Consider the following 24,685-nt stretch of genomic DNA (forward strand, 5'->3'; position numbering starts at 1 on the left):
CTCTTTGTTGTTTTCTTACGCTATAAAGCACATTGCAACCCTTGTTTTGCAAAGGTATATCGTTTTCTGTTATAGTTGTTATTATTGTTTCTATTATTATTATTATTACTGTTATTACTGTTTCTGTTGTTATAACGTCGTTTAAAGGGTTCCCGACCCCCTTTGTTAAGAACCACTAGGGGAGCATCAACCGCTCCCTCTCCTCGCACTCAGCTGTGACGTCAGTGAAAGGGAGGTGGGAGGGAGGGTGATCACATGGCCGCGGACAGTCTCCGTCTGGAAAATCTTACGGAAGAACACATTTATAGGCTATCAATAATATTATTTTTATCACAACGGACGCCTTTTGTTGTTGTTGGTCTGAACCTAAACGTGGAGGGAGGCTGGCTCTCTCGCGCGTAATATAAAGAGCCATCCGGCACAGAATGGAGCACTTTACGCACCAAGAGGCTGCGCGCAGGCTGCTTTATTCTTTCGGTTAGCAGAACAAAACAAGGGCGCGTTTGTGGTCCCGGTTCAGCTAACGAAAAACAAACCGGTCATAAAACACCCGGTAAGTCGGCTCAAAAAACATTCCAGCCGTGCCTTTTTCTTTTTTTTAATTGTCCGCTCTCAGCCCAGCCGTCTGCTCTCCGGAGGACATGCCTGGAATCTGAGTGTTGTTGTTTTTGTTTTTTTGATGTTAAAGTTTGACACACGTTTTGATCGAACAATGAAGACCTCGCTGGCTCCCGGCATACGGTTTATCACGTCCTTTTCTCGAGATAGTTGGTAAGTTTCCATTATCGTTCATTCCGATTGTTCTCCACAAACAAGCCAGTTAATTAATGGCGTCTTCGTCACAACGATTAGGTCTTTATGTGGGTTATCTCTTCCCCCCCCCCCCCCCCCCCCCACACGTTTAGCTGTGAATGATTGGCTCGATAAACACACATTCTGTGGATGTGTAATGGTTTCCTGCAAACCCAGTGTTTACTATCTAAATACCGACACTCATATTGGCTGCTGCCGGTTACAAACGCGTTATACCGCTTGGGTTCCTTCTCATATGTCCACCAGACACGTTTGGGTTGTGATTTTTGCAGAACTACATAACACAATAGTTATATATATATATATATATATATATATATATATATATATATATATATATATATATATATATATATATAATTGAGTTCCCTCTCTTATCGACACAGATTTGACCTTTAACGAATCGATGCGGTGATCGACAACAAAATCCAGAATTCAAGGAATTTGGGAGAATACAAGGGACACGTTATTGTAATAACCTCTCGGTGTCTTATCTCTTCTCAATGTGGGGATCTTCTATCTCCTTTTTGTTGGCTTTACAGCAATTAAGACCCCAATAGTCCAGCAGTTTAGTGAACAAACCAAAAGCATTACATTATGAGAAATGAAAAAGTATGATTGATACAAATATATTATGACTAAATAATGACTTTGCATGTGACTATGACTTACTCTGCTACTATTGCTTAGTCCAAATAATGAAACTGTCATAATGTTGAGATAATCTGAGCAGGGCTGCAAATAGTTGCTTTTCTTATCTCCTCAAACATATTTGCCCAAACGTATTTTTTTCAAAACTCAAATAATTGTTAATGTACTATATTGTTACATCCACATATTTAAGAATCTGAACCATCAAGTGTTTGCAATATTTGCTTGAAAATTGACTGCAAAGATTCATCAATTATCAAAATAGTTCATGAGTACTTCAACTAAAGGTTGTACTTGTGCTTTTACACTTGTTATTCTTTCAGTAGTATTTTCAGCAGCCTGTTTGTTGCAAAAATACTTATGAGTAATGAATGGTTTGTGTAATTGAAACTCACAATGCCTCGCCATCTTTCTAGTGCATGTGATAATAAACTCATAATAAACGCCAAAGAAAGCAGACGTTGGAGAGACATTACACTCTGATGTGCCATAAACTCTGATCTACCTGTCAGTAAGGTACTTATGTACAGTCTAAAGTGAACCAATACAACAGGCCTGCATTAAGTCCTGTGTTCGTGAAGTTTATAATGTTAACAGGAGCAATACAACAATGTAAAAATACTCCGGTCCATTGTGATACACTTATGTCAAAGTACTGAATGATTGGGTCAGCTAAATGTAGTTTATGTTGTAGTAATTGAAGTATCAAAAGTAAACTGGCTCCTGTGGCTGATACCTTATTAATAAAATACAGATTCGTTAATCTTTAAGTAACATTCGGACCCCTCCAAAAGTGTCACATAAATAAACCTGAAGGGTCATGAGATGATTAATCAGGTACGAAAGAGGAACAAACATAAATTAAACAAAAATCTAGAACACTTTTCAAAAAAATGCATTGTATTTTAAAATCTTTTTGAAAGTTTTGAGCATGTAAACATTTCTTCATTTTTGTGTTATTTTGTATTCATGTAAAAGCTGTTTTATGACGCCAAGCCTTCACGTTATTCTACAAAAGATTAACAAGCAAAATCCTTTCACATAGATCTCCACTCATTTTGCATCACACTGTGCAGTATTATAATTAATCATAACTCAGAAAGACTTTGCCCCCACATCTTTATTATGTCATCTTTTGTTTTGCAGGTATCGCGGTTTCACTCTTGGCCTCACCTTCCTCTTCTACACGGCCTACCATCTTTCACGGAAACCTATCAGCATTGTTAAGGTAACCGTGACGATTCAATTCTTTCTTATCGACGGGGTCTTTGCAGGAACGTGACCGGTCTGGGTCAGGGGTCAAAAGCTGCCTGTGAGACATCAAGTTCCTACAGAAGTCATTCCTCTTTACTCATTAAAGAACAACATAAAGGATTAGAAAGAAGATCAATTCATAGTTGAAAACATCAAAACATTTTATTCGGAGAGTTAGATAACATCTTTATCTTCACAATTGAAGATTTTCTGTCCAATGTATCTAAACTCTTTATAATTTAAATATGCCTTTTGGTCGTCAATTAGGTCTCTCACTCTTATGATTCAGTCATCTTTTAAGAGAGGATTGTTTTCACCTCGTTCACTTGTTGCATTCAGTTCTTTATTGCTAAAAATGTCTTAAATAAAGGCACATGTTTTCCTCAAATGTCTGCACTCACAAGAACCTGCAGCCCCTGTATGATAATACCAATATCTAAACATATCTCGGGCTTTACATTACTCTGTCTGTGAGAGATTTCTGTGGGTCGTCTCACCTGCTTCCTGTTGTGTGTTTCTGTGTAATCAGGGTGAGCTGCACAGAAACTGTTCCGCAGTCGTTCGGCCTGCTGACCTTAACATAACCAACAATGCTACTTGGTGTGACTGGGCGCCTTTTGGTAAGTCCTTTTATTTGTTTACCAACTTTGACACGTCACTTATGAGTTGATAATGCAGACTAGCAATTGGAAATTGGGAGTGTGTACTATGGAAAAAGTAAAGTATACTCAAAACAGGGAGTATAAATTAATTGATGTTAAAAAGCTCTAGGAACACCCAAGACAACAAACAATTTGGATTAACACATCCCTTATACTTAAGTGTACTTGGCACTGAAGAACTGTATAATTCCTTGGGGGTAATTCCTTCCTAAAAGGGTTAATTATTTTAATGTTGTACCGTAGCTGCAAAAATAGTATTTTATAAGGATTGGTGTATATTGTATTAAAGTAGATGAGACTCTGTGAGAGTTGCTCGCCCTCATCAACAACACACATACAGTGTTGTTGAGGAGAGATTCTCCCTCCGCATGTGTGAAATCTGACCCGCCGTTACCTGCACACCCACACAGGTGTCTCCAACTATTCTGTCGAGTCTGACCTCGGGTCAGGTTGAGGTTGGGTCGGGCTTGGAGAGAATGCTGCTTCATGGTGCATTCACATGCTCAACAGATGGTCCAATTTCCAGCCTTCCATGAGCTTTTAAGTCAGAATGTAGAAACACCACAGACACTACAAAGAAGATGTGTAGTATTTAATACACATTGATAGTTCTGCGTGACAACGAGGAGCAAAGTAAACCGATCTGTGATGTGGTCCCAAACTTGTTCCCACTTGAACAACATCCCAGTGATCCGGGGTTCAATTCCCAGTTTAAGTTTACTGGGTGAGATGTGCGTATCCGTGGTGTGTGGGGAAGGTGCTAGGGGCGCTTGATGCTGCACGACTCCAACTGAAACTTCCATAATTCTAAATGATGACATGGAGAAAGCTCATTCATTTGTGTCGCCCCTCTAGGCCAGGACAACTACCAGACACTGTTTGGGGTCTTGGATAACTCCTTCCTGGTTGCCTATGCCATCGGCATGTTTTTCAGGTTCGTATGTGCCATTTCCCGCAGACATCGTGATCTCTGTGTGTGTTTGGGCTTTGTTGAGTCATACTCGTTTCTTGTGCAAACAGCGGGATATTTGGAGAGCGCGTGCCTCTGCGCTACTACCTGAGTTTTGGGATGGTGATGAGTGGATTGTTCACATGTCTGTTTGGCCTCGGCTTCTACTTGAACATCCACTCATTAGGGTACTACGCCGCCATCCAGGTAAAGACACAACAATCACCAAGCCGTACACTTTCTTTTGTTCCCTCACCGGTTTTAAACACAGATAACCCCTGACCCCCTGACCTTTCCTCTAAAGCCACCATTGGGACAGAATTTGCACACAACAAATTGACAAATCGAACTTCCAGATTGCTGTGACATTTTCTAAATTAGAAGCAGTGGATGCTGTTTGTTTAAGGCGTACACTAACAGAAAGTTAAAAGCGACAGTTTGTGGTTTTAGGGTTAAGTTGAACAACATCTGGGCCAAGTGACTCGATGGAGGTTGCACGTTTTGGTATTATCATGCCTGTGCAGAGACCAACAGCTGTGCTCTCTCACCATATCTGTTAAGCCACACTATAGCTGGATATGTTGCCCAGAACCTCTGCATGGATGGATAAACTGTCACAGACCATAACTCAACCGTAAAAAACATTTAAAAATGGACATTTTTACATTTCTGTTGGTCTCCAGATCTCATTTCTACTTCTGAAATATTTACACTATTCTCTAAACAGTGTTAGTTTGTGTGCCAAAAGATCGGCCTGTTAATTTGCAAACAGGTTTACATCTTGTCTCACTGTCTTTTGACTTTTGTTGTGGTACATGTACAGAATTATGAGTCTTTGACCAGCTAAACAACCTCTCATCCATTTTGGCAGGCAGACCTACTGCATGAAACAAACTCACGTTAGGGGAGAAAGAGGGAAGCAGAGATCAGATGAGCTGTTTATTGCTGACTCATCAACAAATGTACACCCATACCAACAGACACACGACAGGCTTCATTGGTCTTCCTTGACTCCAAAGGAAATGAATGTTGGTCTCAGTGTGGATGCACAACTCGGTACAAGTTAAGACACAGTCACACAAGTTTTGTTTCACTTCAGTCTTTTTTTAAAGTCCCTTTGTCCAGTGATAACCGCCCACAAAACCCTGTGCAGGTTTAAGTCACGTGAGAATCGGGACAAGTGAAGAAACCGGTTTTGGACACAAGCTACTTTCCCTTCCTGTGGAGACTAATAATGCTGCAATTGCAACAATTGTTTTTTTTTTTTTGTTTCTCCTCGTTCAGTCTCTAAAATGTCAGAAAAGAGTCAAACAAACAGCGGCCACAATTACCCAGAGCGCAGGGTGCGGTCTGCAAATAGCTTTTGCCTTATCACCATTCCAAAACCACAAAGATATTCCATTTGCACAGATATCAAACATTTTAACATCACTTTTTAGGAGGCTCATCCACCTGTAATTGTCACTGTCTCTTTCTTCTTTTTTATTTATTAACTTAATTTAAATTCTGTTGAAACCGCAATGACTTATCTCTTCAAGTGCAGTAAACTCTAAGGCGTGTACTTAGCTCATGAATGCAATGCTGTCTTGTAGCTCTGAAGTGTCAGATGAGCCTCAGAACATCACATGACCATTCCCTGGAGTCAAATTCAAAATGTGAATTCAACAGAATTTCAAAAACTATAATTAGAAACTTTACTCATTCTTTAGATGATAACACAAATTAAAGTGATGAGTTTGTGAGAATTTATTTGTTCTCTCTTTCTCAATCAAGAAATCACTGCTTTATTGTTTTGATGAACTACCCTTTTACCCTGTCGCAGGTGTGATCACTGTGAACTCAGTGGGTCAGTACAGCCCTTATTTATCATCATCTTTAAAAACATCTAGAGATCTCATGGTGGCTCAGTCAGGCTTTCCTCACATCTATCACATGACCCACCGCGGCATCACATGACTGCAGCTGTGTGCCTTTGGTGTTGGAATGTTAAGACTCACTCGTCTCCTCTTATTCTCCTTCTTTAAGTAGAGTTTGTGTCGTTACACCAGCATTAAGAGGCTTGTATGCAGGAGGGTAACACAGGCTGGTTTCTCCCTCTGTTTGCTTCATTCTGCAGGTCATGAACGGGCTCATGCAGACCACCGGTTGGCCTGCAGTGGTGGCTTGTGTCGGCAACTGGTTTGGGAAGGGGAAGTGAGTACTGCTCGACGTGCATTTCTGATGACTACACAGCATTAAAGATGCGTATTCTTTTGAGGCCGGTTGACTCACACGTGCACATTTGTCATGTTTTGACAGACCTAGGTTTGATTCATCTCAGACCATCAAACCCACATCATAAATCCAAACGGCCCCTCAAATAAACACGACTGCTCAAAAGTTTGTAATGTCCTGCTACAAAAGCTTGATTTGATCCAGTCAGATATCTGAGGATTAATAAATCTGTTTGAATGGTCTTGATCGTTAATCAATTATTGACCATTGAAGGAATGGTTTACTTTTGATGAGAATATCGTTATTCTGGGCGGGGTTAGCTTAGTTTAGTTTAGCATTAGGATTGAATGCTTTGCAGTTCACACATTGTGTTTGTTTAATCCATACAGACAGACATGCAAACACTTTAATTTGTGGTTTTGGGAGCCCACTAGCTGTGTTCACACATAGCTCAGCTAACGATGTCCAGAATCCAGCTCCGTACTCAACACACGGACGTGATAATGACCTTACTCTCACTATCAGAAAGAGAATAAGTGAACAAGCATCCTCACAAGCATGTTGAATTACTCCTTTAATGTGACTTTACGACTTAATTGATGAATTGCTCTTGTGTTTTGATCATCAGACGTGGGTTTATCATGGGTGTGTGGAACTCCCACACCTCAGTGGGAAACATCTTGGGCTCCCTCATCGCAGGAGCCTTTGTGTCCTCGCAGTGGGGAATGTCCTTCATAGTCCCCGGACTCATTATCATCTGCACTGGGATCCTGTGCTTCTTCTTCCTGGTTGAGAGTGAGTTTCTGTTCATCAGTGAAACCCTCACTTAACTCTTTCACAGAGGCATTAGACAAAAAGCCTGATGGAAGGTTTATATGCCAAAGACATTTATTTTGAAAGGGTGTGTCTTTGTTCCGTCGGACAAATCCCTGCCAGATCTGTCCGTCCAGGATCCTGTTTGACTTGTTGGTAAAGCAAATGTTTTTGCAGTAACTTTAAAGTAGTGGTGTTAGTACAATTACCTTGTTCAAAGCTGAGCAAACTATGTCAATAATAAGAAATATGTAAATGATCTATTCTTAAAGACGAAGAGCTCTAAAGTTCTTTGCAGGAATGTGCAAAATATAGGCTGGGTAATGTGCAAAAGTTCATATTATGAAGTATGAAATAAATCTGATTATGTGCATGTCGGGAAATAGTGAGGATGCGAGGATCAGATTAATTGAGATTAAAAAGATTGATTATTCATTTCATCCCTCAATACAGATTTAAGTGTGATAATTAGTGATGCTTACATGTTGTTGTCCCGTTGTCTTCACATTACATCTCGTGTCAAACCTAAATGTTGCTTTTAAGTCCCAATTGCATCTTTTCTTTTCTCTCACTCAGAACCTGAACAAGTCAACTGCACTCCTCCTCAGCACCACGTGAGTAAAAGCAACCAACTTCCATCTACCTAATTCATCCTGAAAAAGAATAATACACTTAATTTGCTTAACACCAGAAATGCAGCACATTGTGCCTTACAATAAGGAAATATTAACATAGAATGAACATAAAAAATGGTAAAAAAAAAGAATACATAGAATGCACAACATAAAACGGAAAAAAATAACCCTTTGCATAATACTAATAATACTTTTTTGCAGCATACACATATACATCAATAAACACTGTAGCAGCATCAGCAGGTTCCCATTCTATTCAACTCTGTTCTTTACTTTTTGACATTAGCGGTGGAGATTTGGAGACTGCTTGAACTCATGCATACTCTTTGTGTTTTCAGAGTGAAAAGGAGGGCGACGAGACGGAGTCTATCGTGAATAACACGTCCCAAATTGACATAAACGCTTACGGTTCCATCACCGTTGAGCCCGCGGAGGTCGTTGAGGACCACACAGAGGCCATCAGCTTCATTGGGGCTCTCAGTATACCGGTGAGTGGAGACAACTCTTTTCAACCATCCAAATGTCTTTTATGTATGGAATTGTATGATTGTATGACCACAGCTCCAATCGGCAACGGACGGAAATCACAGCAGCATTCCTGATATGATATTATATTGATTATTTGTATAACGATACAATATTGGATGATACGTGATACACTTTCGGTTTGATTAAATTCAAGGACTTGTGGTCAATATGAGACCATATCATACGCCAACATCAGTTACACTTATATCAACTCACAAAAAGCAACTCAAATATGAGTTACTTATTGGCACATTTATTACTGGGCTCAGTAGGAAGGAGGGACGCTTGGATGAAAGTCGGTGACACAGACGTGCCATGAGAACTTTCAAAATAAAAGCGTGTCTTAAAGATGATGTGTATTGATGTTTTCACTTTGCAGCGAGGATAATGGATCGTTAATCATTGAATGGATACGTATCAGTCCAGATTGACGTATCGTTACACCCCTAGTGAAAGAGACTGGAGACAGAGAAGGGGGCGGGGCAGGGCAGTTCATTGTGAATTATAGCACTGAGATAATAAAGGCATTTAAGGCCTTTTGAGATGATGACAGGTCCTCATGGTGTTTTCGTGTCTCACTCAGGGAGTGGTGGAGTTCTCTCTCTGCCTGATGTTCGCCAAGTTGGTCAGCTACACTTTCCTGTACTGGCTTCCTCTCTACATCTCCAACGTTGGTCAGTATTTACACACATACTTAGTTGTTTTCCAACGAGGAGAATATCATACATTATACATTGTAGTGTTATCCGAATAAATTAATGTTGATTGAATTTTTTTTTCTTCTTTCATTCTCAGCACATTTTGAAGCAAAAGCTGCCGGAGACATGTCAACACTGTTCGATGTGGGAGGAATCGTGGGTAAGCTTCGAGCCTCAACTGATCATAACGTTTGATCCGACAGGATTTCATTTTCCAAAAAGTTTAAGACAAAAGAAATGGAAGGAAATATGAAACATACAAAATATATGATGGAAATGCATCTTGTGCACTTTTGGTCTCTAGGGAAACAAAAATAATGGCCTTAATAATTCAAATTTAAAAGCTTAATTACTTTGAACAGTACTGACGTGGAAATTGAAATATATATAATTGTGTATATATAAAAAATATATAAAAATACTTTACAATGCTGTCTATCTGAATTTGTTTGGTTTCAATCCCCTCTCTGGACAGATTGCTCATCCTTAATAAGTAACACATTTCAAATAGTATTCAAATTAAATTACATAAATTACATTTTGTCAGTTCAATTCAAGCAACCATGTTTGGCAGTTTGAGCACCTTGAATATAGTTTGTAGAGTATTGCGCAACACTGAAACGCTGCAGTGCTCCATATTACAGCAGCAACGCCCCCTAGTGGAAACCGGGAAGATGAATTTACCCCAGAGGGCAAACTTGAGAAAATGGCTCCATTTGGTGGACAATCTTCAAAACTACAATTATTTATGCCAGGACTAGATTAAAAGTCTGATATAATAGGACACATTATTTAATGTTGTATTGGCGGTGGGATACACATTTGAATTGGGCTTCAGTGGGTACATTTTTGTGTGTCTATATGTTGGCTTAACTATTTATCAGTGGAGCTTAGATTGAACTTCCAAAATTCAAAAACAAACCTCACACCATTCAAATAAGTCATGCCATATTCAGCCAAATTGGTAAAAAATGTCGTCTCCAGTGATGCACACAGGTTACATTTTGTACACAACATAAAGTCATGTCAGTAGTGGTTTAATTTCAGTTAAAGAGATTGAAAGATTGAAATCCTTTGTTTTTGTGGTTTATGTTTTTATTTTTTATTTTTTACAGCCTTTTCACTTGTTCCCTCCTTCCATCCCAGTTTGACTAGAACATAGGAAACTAATTTAACTGGTGATCCCAGTGCTGCGAGGAAGACAGGATCTGACTTGAATGTGCTCTGTGTCAACAGGAGGCATCACGGCGGGCCTCGTGTCTGACTACACAGGCGGGAGGGCGACAACCTGCTGCGTCATGTTGCTCACTGCTGCCCCGATGGTGAGTGGCATTTAATACATCAAATTATTTAATGACAGCACAGTCACTCTTTTAACCAGTGGCTCCCTGGCCTGATTCCAAAGGTTACGTATATGCTACAGTTCAAACGTTTGTATAACTGTTCAAAAAGACTAAAATTGAAAGGACATAAAACGACAAAGGGAACCTCTCACAGTTAAATAAGTAAAGCTTTTTTGGCTGGAAAACATTGAAAATTCACGTTCTAACAATATTCTCCCCTTTCATGCAACACTGAGAGGATTTAGACTAAATGGAAGTTTCAATAATATAATTCTTCTTCTTCTCGGGCTAAAATGATTTCAACAGTGAACAACACAATTGGTGTCTGAATTATACTATTTTTGTTATTTTGCTATTTAGTTATTGATTAAGGAAAGAATAAAAACATAAATAGAACAGCGGGTTCTAAACTCTTCATTGGGAGTGTAATGTAATGGTAGTGTGTGTGTGTTTAATAGGACATACAAGCATCAGACCGATATACGAACGTTGTTTTGTTCATTTTCCAGCTTTTCCTCTATAATTACATCGGACAAAGGAGCATCGGTACTACAGTCGGTAAGACTTCTTTTCTTTTTTCACATCTAGTTTTTTCTCTCTAGAATAAGTTCTCATGGTTAACAGGACTGGTGAACTCACACATCTCACACAGGCGGTAATTCCAGTTTACGTTTGTTTGTATAATTATCCATGTGGCAATTTATAAAGGTTGCTTTGGCAGGAACACGGTCGGCAGACCAATGGCAAAAAGAAAAAAAGGCTTCAAGCCTGGTCCTGACTGACGAGGCGCAGAGGTATTCCTCAAAACTTAAAGCAAATATATGGTATTTGCTTGGCAGTACAGTTAGGGGTGCATTACACCCGATGCGGGTGCTTTCAATATTCCATTTTCTTTTGGTCTTATTTGTGCAGGTTTAGCGATGTGAATTTGCCGCAGCGTTTTTGGTTGCTGTGCTTGTGATGTTCGGAGCAGTCGAAGTTGGACCATCGTCTCCTTTACATTAACTTGACATTCATTTCATTAATTCACCTTCACCGCACCTGTGAATCTGAACTGAAAGCAGAGTAGTCCTCTTTAAAAGTACAAAGTTCGTTGTCAGTCATCTGAAAATGACTATTTTTAATGATATACAGTGTAATTACTCTTTAATAAGTGTTTGTGTCCTTGTTTTGTTGTTCTCCATATGTAGGTATGCTGCTATTGTGTGGAGGCCTGGTGAACGGGCCATACGCCCTCATCACTACTGCTGTATCTGCTGACCTGGTAAGTCCTGAAGCATCATGGGAAACCTCACTGTTTTATGCCCCTGGTGTCTGTCAACAAATCATCCAGCAAAATAAACACTTCTGTTGTGAAATAAACACAGTTTGAGGGTCCTGATGACATGTAGTGGACATAGATTAGACATTTAAAACACGTTTTCTCTTCTTACATGATCCTTTTGCACTGTGTAACTAAGTACAGTTACTCAAGTACTGAACTATTTTAGGTTTACTTTTGAGGTACTTTACATGTCCATTTTATGCAACCATGTACTTCTACTTCACGACATTTTAAAAATAAACAAGTGTACTGTTTACTCCAATACATTTATTTGGCAGCTTTAATGACTTTGCAGTACATTATGTATTTAACATGAGCTCCACCTATTACAGCTGCAGCATTGAAGTCATGCGCACAATAATAATTCAGTAATGTAGTATATTTTTCTGAAATGGGCCATTCTGCAAAATGTTTATTAAGTTTATTTAGATTGTCAATGAAGGATATTTACTTGTAACAGAGTATTTCTACACTGTGGTATGATCTGAGTACCACTGTGTCTTTGTTGCAACAGGGAACACATGAGAGTCTGAGAGGTAACTCCAGGGCGTTGTCAACAGTGACCGCAATTATTGACGGGACTGGTTCAGTCGGTATGTATGGAGTTATTTTTGACAACTCTTTTAAAGCTGCTCTCATCATATTTTTAACAGTCATTGATTATACGCGGAATTCAAATTAAAAAGGAAAAATGGAACAATATTTGATTCTCGGAAACACGGGGACCACCAAAATCAGCACAACATGAAAGTTCCTTGAAATTGAATTGTACAATTGACAAGGAAACTGTAAACATACATAAGACAGTATATAAGGCAATTTGAACAAGAATGACATGTTAAGATTATTGAATCATCTTCGTTTTTTCCATCTTCCTCCCTTCATTTTCCGTTTCGTTTTTGTATGAGAACATTTAAGCACTTTGTAATGCTCTCTGGTAAAGTATGACACTTTTTTTTATGTGACATATTAAAAGAAACTGTCAGTGACGTTGGCGTGTTCTCTTTAGGAGCTGCGGTGGGTCCTCTGTTAGCCGGCGTGATCTCTCCCACCGGCTGGAACAACGTCTTCTACATGCTCATCACTTCTGACCTCTTAGCCTGCCTGGTCAGAAACACCTTCTTATCTATTGACTTCTGTAATCTCCTCCACTACAACACAGCCATGCTTTAAACATTAGGCTTACATGTCTTTACTGCTTATTCCAGTCCAATAAGAACACTCTGACTGACACATTGTTTGTTTGTTTGTCCGTCTTCAGTTTTTGTCCAGGCTTGTTTACAAAGAAGCGTGCGGTTGGTGTCGACGTGTCCCCCGAGCCAGAGGGTGAGTACCACCACCAGTCGGGCTGATCAACTAATCACGTGTTCGATAGAGATGCATCCGATACTGACTCGACGAACAGGCCGATTTGGTCTCGGATACCATTGTTTTAATAGATAACAATTCAGTAAATGTGTATGTATGTATTTATTTGTTTACTTTTGTTTTACAAAGTTAGGATGCAATGTTTAAGTCAAGCCTGACACTTCACACATAAAAGAATGATCCCAGTCACGTCCACACAGTGAGGCATACAGCTTAATGATTAAACAGTTGATATCGGATTGCTACTTATTATCAGCCAATACCCAAAGCGAAGCTATTGGCATCGGTATTGAGGACTGAAAAAAAAGTCAGATCTGTGCATCCTTCATATTAGTTGAGTAAATAAATGATCACGATCGACTGCGATATTGACGTCTAAAATCCCTGCTTCGCGCATAGAAAACTGTGTTGCATATCAAACCAAGCGCTTCCAAAGCTAACAACCAGACCCCGGTGGGTGGTGGTGATGTTTGGCTCAACTTTTAAAAAGCTGTCAAGGCGACAGCCTCTAATTTGTGTTTTTTTATGGGGAGTTATGGGCGGATCGGACTGATCAACTTATATTCATTAAGGAAAAAGAGTTAAACTATGTAACTCCTTGTAAAACCACAGATTGGCGTTATATATTTCTTTATGTTTTTATATGGATGAATCAATCAATATATTGTGTTTTAATGAGGGGACTTTAGAGGTGTTAGTAGGGAGAAGTTTAGTTTACTTTGGACTGAGCCACGCTAGATGTTTCCCTCTGTCTTTTCTTAAAAAGTCAAACTATTGCTATTTACAGGGTTATTGTATTTAATTGCATTATAAATGTCTAATAGTCTTTTTCAAATATTTTTATTCCAGGTTCAAAGAAATCTGAAAAACTCACACAATGAAACTGGGAACCAAACAGAAAAAAGAGGGAGAAATGCTGAAAACGGACCTCAGTGGACCAGACATACTAGCGGAATGGAAACCAGTGGAGCCACCATTGGAAGATAAAAGGCACTAAAACTGACGATTGAAGCCTTCTTATTATTGTAAAACAGAGAGAAATACGTCTTTATGGAGACAACACTTTTTTATGACTGATTTACTCATTCTAACTTGTTTGTTTTTAATATTATTTTATCATTAAAGTGTACATACTGTGTACATTTTCTTAATTTCTGTGTCCTTAATTACTGCATACTCACAATACAGTTTGGTCATACCTGCTGTTGTCAGATTTGACATGTTGTATGTTCGCTAATGAGTGTTGAGTGGTGATCCATCTTTGAAATAGTTCAGTTCAACATTCGGATCCAATGTTAAGTTATTGAGGAGATTCTTCTCATGTCTGATAAAATAGTGCAGGTCTCGACATTAAAAAAAAGCAGCACCCCATTCCTATATTTTAATCTCTCATCAATGCCAAATTCATGAATACAAATAACAATATCTACCATATTGCTATGCTTAAAATGGGGCCGGTGTCGGCTAATCACAGGCTCAACAACTATAAAGGTAGTGAATGACAATAATAAGTATAGTAAGAATATCGTAAAAACAATCTCACAATGTTATTAAAAGTGTTGATCCGCCCTGTGATTCTGATCTGCTCCAAAATGTGTGTGTGTGTGTATATATATGTTTTTTATTTCCTTCAATGATGACTATTTTAGAGACAAAAAGAGTATAATGCACACACTAAATGTATTATTTACATTTGTAATAGTTGTGGCCCTAAAATAATAATGATAATAATTACTTGAGTAAAACTTGTGTTTAGTCAAAGTCCTCACAGTGTTACATGTCAGGGGAGAATACTGTTGCAACTATTCCCCCTCCCCCCCAAATACCTTTCGTTTTCGAATTTGTATAAATGACCCAAGCTCATTCTTGAAACATAACAGCGCATCTGGGCTCTAAATATTTTGGGCCCTCTGCAGTCGACTCAGTGGTGGGATTGAATAGTTTTACACTGATTTGTTTGTCCATATTTTGTCCATCTGATATTCATTGATCCAATTCCAATGCTGCTAACCTGATACTAACCTTCTAATTCTATTGTTGTGTTTTAAAAATATTGCATCTTTTTACAGACATTTGTGTGCACTTGAAACAGGAACTTAATCCTTTTAAAATCTGCACTTTTTGATGCTAAGCTTCCAATTCATTTTTTTTTACCAGTTACAGGTGATTCCTTCTATTCTTATTCAACTGTTGCTAAGAAGGATCTTTTTCTCTTTCTGCTCTTTCACTTGTCAGTCTGGTCTAACACAACTTTTTTTTTTTACAAACCCTTTCATACAAAATAACATATTTGAAGAGGACTTTCTAACACTTAAAAAGCATGACAGATACAGAGCAGTCCTCTCAGCTATCCTGTAGTGGCTGAGAATGGAACAAAGCTGTAGTGGATCAAGCTTTTAAATGCTAGTATATAATATATATTTAGATTTTGTAATTAATGCTGAAAAGGAGTATTTATTTATTCCACTTAAATTGAGATTTGAGCCACTAATGACCAGATTTGTCTTGTACTGACAGACCCCAGCCATCAGAGAGCAGGAGGAAACCTCGTTATTTTGAGTGGTTACTGCTCAAACAGCCCAACAAGCTGAACCAGGACGACGTGTCTGCTTCTGAAGAACCCATCCAGCTGGGAACCTAGCTGAAGACCTGAAGACCATCTCCCAGAGAAAGAGAGAGAGAGGGGGACCTATGAGGTTCTATGCAGGCTCCAAATGGGGAGACAGGAGGACAAAAATAAAGGCATTCTGAGTCTGTTATGTAAAGACCTCTAAATTAGGTAAATATGTTGATCTTCTGCGGCATGTGATGGTTTATTTTCATGACTCTTTTGGTCTAAATTAATTTGAAATCAGACAGATCGATCATTTTGATATTAAAGTGGAGCTTCAACAATGAATCAAGCGATATATTGACTATTAAAGAGCAATGTACAAGAACCAACAGTGACAACAACAAAAAGCTTGCAATAAATGCAGTCACAAAAAAACAACTTCACAAAGATGGAATTTACTTACTTTAATCAAACATTCCTGAGGCTTTTAAACACATATCGCTTGTATGTGGCTGACCCGCGGATGTGTTGATCAGTTATTCTAGCTGATTAGAGATCTGTTCAGTTGGAAGTTGGGTTGAGTCATTGTAGGAATTCTATGAGGTTACTTAACTACTGAGAAATGCTATTGGTGTGAACGGCAATAGAAATTATAAAATACGAGCACAATTGTGGCTGTCTCTACATGCAAAGGGATGTCAAAACCTGTATGAGTGCACCATGAATGTGCGTGAGCTTCTATGGCAACCCATCATCTTATGAAATGAGATTTTAGCAGCAGAGAAAAAGTCAACTGTGATGATAGAACCGTTAAGGTTTATCAATATCGTCCGATACTATGCTTTTCTCATGCGGCATTGTTTAAACAGCATTAGCCTGGTAGATAAAGAGTGCTTATTAATCTGAAGTACTATGATACACATGGGCGACCTGAAATCAAGTGCACTTGACAGTTCAGTTCCAAAACAGTGCTTTCTGTATTCTTATATCATCTGAATATCTACTGTCTTTACCACTCCTGCTATTCAGAATATTGTGTACAGAGCCATACAGATTAATTTACATGCATTATAGTTTGCCAATCATTTATTTGTATTTAATTTGTAAAATTAAAATAAAAACAAAATATATGAATATTTTTCAGGTTGCTAAGTTGGAGAAAAATATGAGCCACATTATGACTTTTTAAAGCTTGTGAGTTAGTGTTGGTGTTTTTAAAAAGTCACAAGTTGTTAATAGTATTAAGATGACTGTTTTTACTACTTTTGTTTGTGTTCAAATGTCTGATAGGCCTACTCTTTTATTATGAGGAGTACGTCATGATTATACCAGCCTACCAACTCAATACCTTTTCACTCAATTATATATATATATAAAAAAATTAAAAAATTATAGCCACAATGTCATCGTCTTAAATTGAATGGCTTATACCAGCATCTTCTTGCATTCATGTGTCCAAACTTAACTTTATAGACATTAATGAGATGAGGAGGTGGAAGGAAAAGAGTCTGAGGGCCGGGGATTGAGCCTGGGGCGAAGGAGCTGGAGACGGAGACAGAGAGCTATGCCAGAAAAAAGTACAGTCTGTCCCTAGCTGCTGGCATTACTCACCAGAGGTATAGTGTGCTGTTCTGATTGGTGTAATAATAATGCAACGTTTATTTTGACCTCTCTGAGGCGCCGAATCAGGTCTCTTCTCTCAGCTTCATATCTTTGACAATGATTGTTACATTATTATCCTTGACCACAAAGGTTATAGCTTTCAGTGTTAGGTTTTATCCATAGAAATATCAAATTCAGTTTTGATCTTGTATAATGTCTGTTTTTTTTCTGTCAACATATCTGGTCTGCTTGTCCAACAGCTTACCTGCATTCCCCGCTGTTTAACTGTCTTTTAAAATAGTCTGTGACCTTTACACTTCAGAGATCCAAGCTGTGTTCCATGTGTGTTACATCTGGGAACAATCTATGATATGTGTGTATACTATGTGTCCATTTGTTTTGTTAAATCGCCTTTTATTATTGCATGATTGACCTGTGGTGAAGAATGCACAAAATGACAGCATATGATTAATGGCTATGTCCTCTGTGGATACTCCCTAAATAATAAACTAACGTTATGATGAATACACCTTCTCATACAATTATTAAGAGCATTATGTTATAATTCTATTCTTATGTGCAATATGTTTGAAACTGTATTTTTAACTGCATGAGGTGAAAAATGTAACTCATGTAACTCAAGCATTATGTCATTACATGGCTGGGTAGCTAGCTCACAGCTGCTTGCTGAATGACTGATAGAGATAAATACCTAAGAAGAATTTACAGTACATATTGTCGTGAGTTTTGTTTGCCATCCTCCATTAACACGCTATTGTAGAGGCCCCTCCTTGTTTACTCTTACTCACACTGAGTTGTGAAAATACAGAATTGGAATTGTTTATTGTCTCTCCTCATACATGATGTGGAAGTGCTTCATGACATCGTTGATATCCTAAATGTATCTTCTCTGAATAAACAAGAGTTTCAATTATAAGATATATGTATGATTTATTATTGGCCCCTCAACCAAGTCAACAATAGATATACCGTCAACTGGCTTTTTTCAGTTGTGTTTGAATATTTTCTGTAATCTTGGTGCAATATGTGTGTTTATTTAATTTGTTCTCATTTGTATCACTTTCAATACAAATGTTATACAAAAAATAAGCTCCAATATTAATCAAGGTCGACCACATAAGGCTCGCCAAATCCTTTGTTCCTAACTTTACCAACTTTAAGTTTGTGTATCTCCACGTTGACTTCTGTCATGAGGCTGTTTTAACTGCTGTTATTTGCTTGTACTTTGCGTGTTCCTTAAACACTTGGGTCGGGAGATCTAAGATATATTTTTTGGTCATTTGCCTGAATGTCTTTCTCTATTAAGGCAGCAGGTGTTGTGTTGGAGCTTTTTAAAACAACCTTCAATCGGCCTGTAACATTCGTTCTGTCCTATCTTCAGCCCAGATGCCTGACGAGTCTGTTCAATGTCAAGTTCACATCTTATTTACAAATGCTTGCGTATCAGACTCTCCACAAATGTAGTCATATCATTTCCCTAACAATGTTCAGGCACAATCCTGTTGACTCTGCCGCGTTGCTGCAACCCAATGTCCTTGCTTTATTGCAACGTGTCAATCGATAACATCTGTAGCTGTCGGGTCAACCAGGTCCTCTTAAACCTCATAGTTGTCTGTACATGTTCCTTGAAATGTACATTTAAAACAATACAAAATTAGATTAGATTGGTTGTTTCTGGTCCAATCTGTTTGAGAGTGGGGAGGACCACGCATATAGGACCATGCATGCAGCCTGTCCTGTCTTAGTGGGAAGTAGTGGGGTGAGTCAAAAAGCGGTTTGGTGGGTTCAAGGCTCAGATTCATTTGCAAGCATAAATAAAGTGTTATGTATCTGTTTATTATGAGGAAGTTCCGTCCCACAGGCCTTCTGCCAGATGCTCTTGATTGCTTTGCTCACACCCAAGGTTTACAAAATAAGTAGAACTACTAGAGCTGGAATGTGTACTGGATGGCATGAACATGTCAGGGCGAACATCAAATGAAGAACAAGGCGGGTGCTATTAACACATTGATTCACAACCTAAGAGATAATCTACATGCATGTTTGTGTAGTTCTCACCTTCTTGCACCCTCTTGTCCCCTGGAGCTAAACTGAACTCAGTCCAAAACTTACACCAGTTTTGAGTTTTGTTTATATCCAGTTTTTTCTTGTCACACTATGTAGGCTCATGTTATGGCCAGGGATGTTACAGTATATTAAAACACTATAAGATGTTGGTCAGGTAAAAGGATGGACACATTCTTTTACTAAATATGTATTGTATGTCAACAGTAAATGAGTTATGATCATAAAGTAGATTTAATAAAGATATCTGGCTGATGTGTAATGTGACGTGCTGAAAGACCAAAGTTTATATTTGACCATAGGTTACACAAAATATATGCTTCTTCATATATTGCAACTCTTGAAGTTATTTTTCTGGAATTAAGTTGGCATGATCAATGGTAATATCCTTCAGCCATTAAGATATGAGCTTTTTGGAACTTATGGCCCGATGAAAAAAAAAGCATGACTTCAAACACTTAAGTCATACAGTATATGTTTCATATAAATGTATTTCTCTCTTAAGCCTGCATGTGTTGTGATGTAGCTTTTTAAAAACAACCTTTAATCGGTCTGGGATGTTTGTTCTGTCCAATCTTCAGCCAAAATAAGTTAAACCTTCATAAGTTCATCTCTTATTTACAATTTATTGTGTGATTCTCTCTACAAATGTAATGCATGCAAGCTTTTATAACCTTCACTTTCTATTTGCAGGTAACTCTATCGATAACATCTGTAGCTGTCGGGTCAACCAGGTCCTCTTAAACCTCATAGTTGTCTGTACATGTTCCTTGAAATGTACATTTAAAACAATACAAAATTAGATTAGATTGGTTGTTTCTGGTCCAATCTGTTTGAGAGTGGGGAGGACCACGCATATAGGACCATGCATGCAGCCTGTCCTGTCTTAGTGGGAAGTAGTGGGGTGAGTCAAAAAGCGGTTTGGTGGGTTCAAGGCTCAGATTCATTTGCAAGCATAAATATAGTGTTATGTATCTGTTTATTATGAGGACGTTTCATCCCTTAGGCCTTCTGCCAGATGCTGTTGATTGCTTTGCTCACACCCAAGGTTTACAAAATAAGTAGAACTACTAGAGCTGGAATGTGTACTGGATGGCATGAACATGTCAGGGCGAACATCAAATGAAGAACAAGGCGGGTGCTATTAACACATTGATTCACAACCTAAGAGATAATCTACATGCATGTTTGTGTAGTTCTCACCTTCTTGCACCCTCTTGTCCCCTGGAGCTAAACTGAACTCAGTCCAAAACTTACACCAGTTTTGAGTTTTGTTTATATCCAGTTTTTTCTTGTCACACTATGTAGGCTCATGTTATGGCCAGGGATGTTACAGTATATTAAAACACTATAAGATGTTGGTCAGGTAAAAGGATGGACACATACTTGTACTAAATATGTATTGTATGTCAACAGTAAATGAGTTATGATCATAAAGTAGATTTAATAAAGATATCTGGCTGATGTGTAATGTGACGTGCTGAAAGACCAGAGTTTATAATTGACCATAGGTTACACAAAATATATGCTTCTTCATATATTGCAACTCTTGAAGTTATTTTTCTGGAATTAAGTTGGCATGATCAATGGTAATATCCTTCAGCCATTAAGATATGAGCTTTTTGGAACTTATGGCCGGATGAAAAAAAATGCATGACTTCATGCACTTAAGTCATACAGTATATGTTTCATATAAATGTATTTCTCTCTTAAGCCTGCATGTGTTGTGATGTAGCTTTTTAAAAACAACCTTGAATCAGCCTGGGATGTTTGTTCTGTCCAATCTTCAGCCAAAATAAGTTAAACCTTCATAAGTTCATCTCTTATTTACAATTTATTGTGTGATTCTCTCTACAAATGTAATGCATGCAAGCTTTTATAACCTTCACTTTCTATTTGCAGGTACCTCATGTATCAATACATAACACCTGTAGCTGTCAAGCTACCAAAAGTCTGCTTGAGGAACACTGTGGTCTTATTGGTCCAATGAAGACCTCTTTAACCTAGCATCTGTCTTTTCATGTCCCTTCTCTCTTGTGCTCATTGGATATTAACACAATGCTGGACTGTCCTTATAGAGCGTTTTTCTCGTCTTCCGACCACTCAAAGCGCATTAACACTACATGTCATTATTCACCCATTCACACCCATTAATACACTGATGGGAGGGGCGACCATGCAAGGTGCCCATCACCCCCACTTGCCCATCAGGACTAACTAACAATCATACATCATTCACACACCGTAGGACTGCTATGGGGTTAAGTGTCTTGCCCAAGGAGACAAACTACTGATCCTCTGATTGAGCCTCATTCAAATATATTTTCTTATTTCATTGTTGGCTAATCAAACCCAACTTAATCTCTCTTCAAAAGCCATCTGACCATAATAGATTAGCAGATCTTGCAAACTGCTTCTAGCAGATGTCACAAACCAGCTCAATACTTTTATGATTGGAGACCAGTCAAGTTAAAGTGTCTATGGTAGTTTAATAATAATAATAATAATAATGCATTTAATTTATATAGCGCTTTTCATAATACTCAAAGACACTTCACATAATTAAAACATCCTAAAAGCTAAAAATAAATAAATAAGAATAGCTAAAATACAGGTAAAACAAATAAAACAAATAAATAGGGACTTTGAGTCGCTCGGACCCTGATAAGAAAACAAAAACAAAAACAAACAATCACACATTAAAAGCAGTTCTGAACAGGTGGGTTTTGATTTGCGATTTGAATGAGGAAAGATTAGTGCAGTCTCGGATGAGTTTGGGGAGAGAGTTCCAGAGGGAGGGGGCAGATATGGAGAAGGCTCTGTCCCCCCACGTCCGGTGCTTGGTCCTATGTGGGATGGACAGGAGATCGGCATCAGAGGAGCGGAGCCGACGGGATGGAGTGTGGTGGTGGAGCAGGTCGGTGAGGTAGGAGGGGGCCTGATTATGGAGGGCTTTGTGAGTGAGGAGAAGGATTTTGTATTGGATCCGTTGTGGGACGGGGAGCCAGTGAAGGCTCTGGAGAACAGGGGTGATGTGATCACGGGAACGGGAGTGGGTGAGAAAGGCGAGCAGCAGAGTTCTGGATGTACTGGAGTTTGTTTAGGATTTTGGAAGATGTGCCATAAAGAATACTATTGCAATAGTCAATTCTGGAGGTGATGAAGGCGTGGATTAAAGTTTAATTTAGTTATGTGTTAAATCAAGTTTTTATTTACAGGAATAATAATCATTAATATATTAGCAACACCTAAACAAGGTACTATTCCAAACACTGCAGTTTAATTATGGGAACAGTGTTAATAGATTAGGTGTATGTGTGTAACCAAGATTCTCACGTGTCATGTTATATTAGAAGCATACACTTGTCCTCTATGGGGTAATACTTTGAAAATGGTAGTAGTTAAATTGTAGTAGTGAAGGCTTCCAGTGTGTTATTGTATTCTATTACAAAGGCTTTTTGTCCTTGCATGATTTTTTCTGCTCTGTCAATGTCAAACGGGCAGATTCACGAGCGAGGACAGAAGTCCAGGAGACTCGGCGGTCTGACCGAAGTGGAATGAAGTGTGTTATAATGAAAACCTACCAACTGGTGTGAGAGTGGCTCATTCAGATGTGTTGATGTCATATTCACAAAGTGTTTTATGTTCCTTCAGACCTGAAAGAGAAACATAATTTCCTCCAAATCGCATCCAATGATGTTTTTATTTATATAGTGTATAAATGATTACACTGTTGCCTTTTGTCTAACCAGCAAGTCAATAAACATTTTATTAAAATGTCCTCACTCTTCATTCTTCTTTTGTTCTTCTTCTATAAAACTATATATATTAATTATGAGCCAGCTGGGGAGACCCACATTTTGTTATTCTAAACTTCGTCTGACACAACAAACTGCACATGAGCTGTAGACACTGACATTATTTTGTATTCTTTATAGCTGTATTAAAGCAAACACTGCGACCAGCAAGTTGTTCCAGAGGTCACGTTTATTTCAGTTTTAATGTCATAATATCAACTCCACACTCATAGCCGTCATACATTCCTTCACACCTACTGTTCACAGTTTAAATCTGATGTGATTAATGTCAACGTAGCTGCTTTGCACCCTGTGGGACTGCGGGAGTGGGGAGTTTACATATAAGATTAATTATTGGAGCTGGAATGTGCACTGGGTGTCACACGCCCATTGCATATGAGATTTGTCTCTTGTCCCCTTGAGCCAAAATTTGTTGGATAAGTGTTTACCTCTATCTTGCTTCTTCACATCTTGCAAGATGTGCAACGACACACTATTTGGATGACAATAACTATTACCAATGATCATGCAAACCTAATTTCAGAAATAAATATTTAATTCAACATTAAGATATGGAATTTATTAATTTTCGACTCAGTTCATTTGTGTGAAGCGAGATTACAAAAGGTGAGAATCAATGTTTGAATAAGGTCTTGAGCTTTAAACGATACAGCAGTGTAATGATCCTTTAACAGCGAAGAGAGCTCCATGCACTCAGTCATAGTGTATAACACATTTGGCATGTTGTGTCCATTTATCCATTTTGCACAGCTTTTTGCAGCTAAGAATTTCTTTATCCGATGTTATCCTCTTTTATACGCACACATCATCTAATGACTCATTTCTTTGGTTTTAAACTGTTCACTAGTGCCCACTTACAGTCTGAGGTTTTAAGTGCAATATTGGTAAAGAAAAATGTATTATTTGATTTCAAACCCCACATATTTAATCAGTTACAACCAGATGGTAATTTTGATATTACCATTGATCTTGCCAACAACATTAACCAACTCGGTCATTGCAGCCCAAACCTTTTTTGCACCAGCGTCACTCCCGTGGAAACACTTGGGAAAAGTGTAATTATTCTGATAACACATCTGACACTAGTCTCAATTTCCTCTGTAGTTGCTTTTTGTATTGTTTGCTGCCACAACAATTAACTAATAACTACCAGTGTGGATGAAATTGGATGCATGGATTTGTGAATTTGGCTGCTCTTGCTATATTCACATGGAGCAGCACTTCTTAGGCCTCATGGCTCTCTGCTAAACTCACACTGTTCAGTTTGAAAATTCTGCTCACCAACATTATTCTCCAGGTCACATTTTTTTTTGTTTTAATATAAACTCCACACTCATCTCACACTTACTTACCACTAGATGATGCTCTGAGCCC

At 38.4% G+C, this 24,685-nt stretch overlaps 1 protein-coding gene across 2 annotated transcripts; it reads left to right on the forward strand.

Moving 5' to 3' along the window:
- The first annotated feature begins 222 nt into the window (after window positions 1–222).
- Window positions 223–14,403, forward strand: slc37a2 (solute carrier family 37 member 2). Of its 2 annotated transcripts, XM_034549494.1 has the most exons (19): window positions 229–553; window positions 689–771; window positions 2,611–2,692; window positions 3,248–3,338; window positions 4,236–4,314; window positions 4,401–4,536; window positions 6,446–6,522; window positions 7,172–7,338; window positions 7,933–7,970; window positions 8,330–8,479; window positions 9,103–9,193; window positions 9,315–9,377; window positions 10,454–10,539; window positions 11,070–11,118; window positions 11,751–11,824; window positions 12,399–12,477; window positions 12,894–12,991; window positions 13,146–13,210; window positions 14,102–14,403. In XM_034549494.1, the coding sequence occupies exons 2-19, from the start codon at window positions 713–715 to the stop codon at window positions 14,115–14,117; spliced, it is 1,500 nt and encodes a 499-aa protein (XP_034405385.1). In that variant the 5' UTR covers window positions 229–553; window positions 689–712; the 3' UTR covers window positions 14,118–14,403. The 2 variants fall into 2 exon arrangements, with proteins under 2 accessions (XP_034405384.1, XP_034405385.1); XM_034549493.1 differs by having other exon boundaries at window positions 223–771.
- Window positions 14,404–24,685: the final 10,282 nt, after the last annotated feature.

Source organism: Cyclopterus lumpus, chromosome 14, assembly GCF_009769545.1.
Source record: "Cyclopterus lumpus isolate fCycLum1 chromosome 14, fCycLum1.pri, whole genome shotgun sequence".
Taxonomy (NCBI): Eukaryota; Metazoa; Chordata; class Actinopteri; order Perciformes; family Cyclopteridae; genus Cyclopterus; species Cyclopterus lumpus.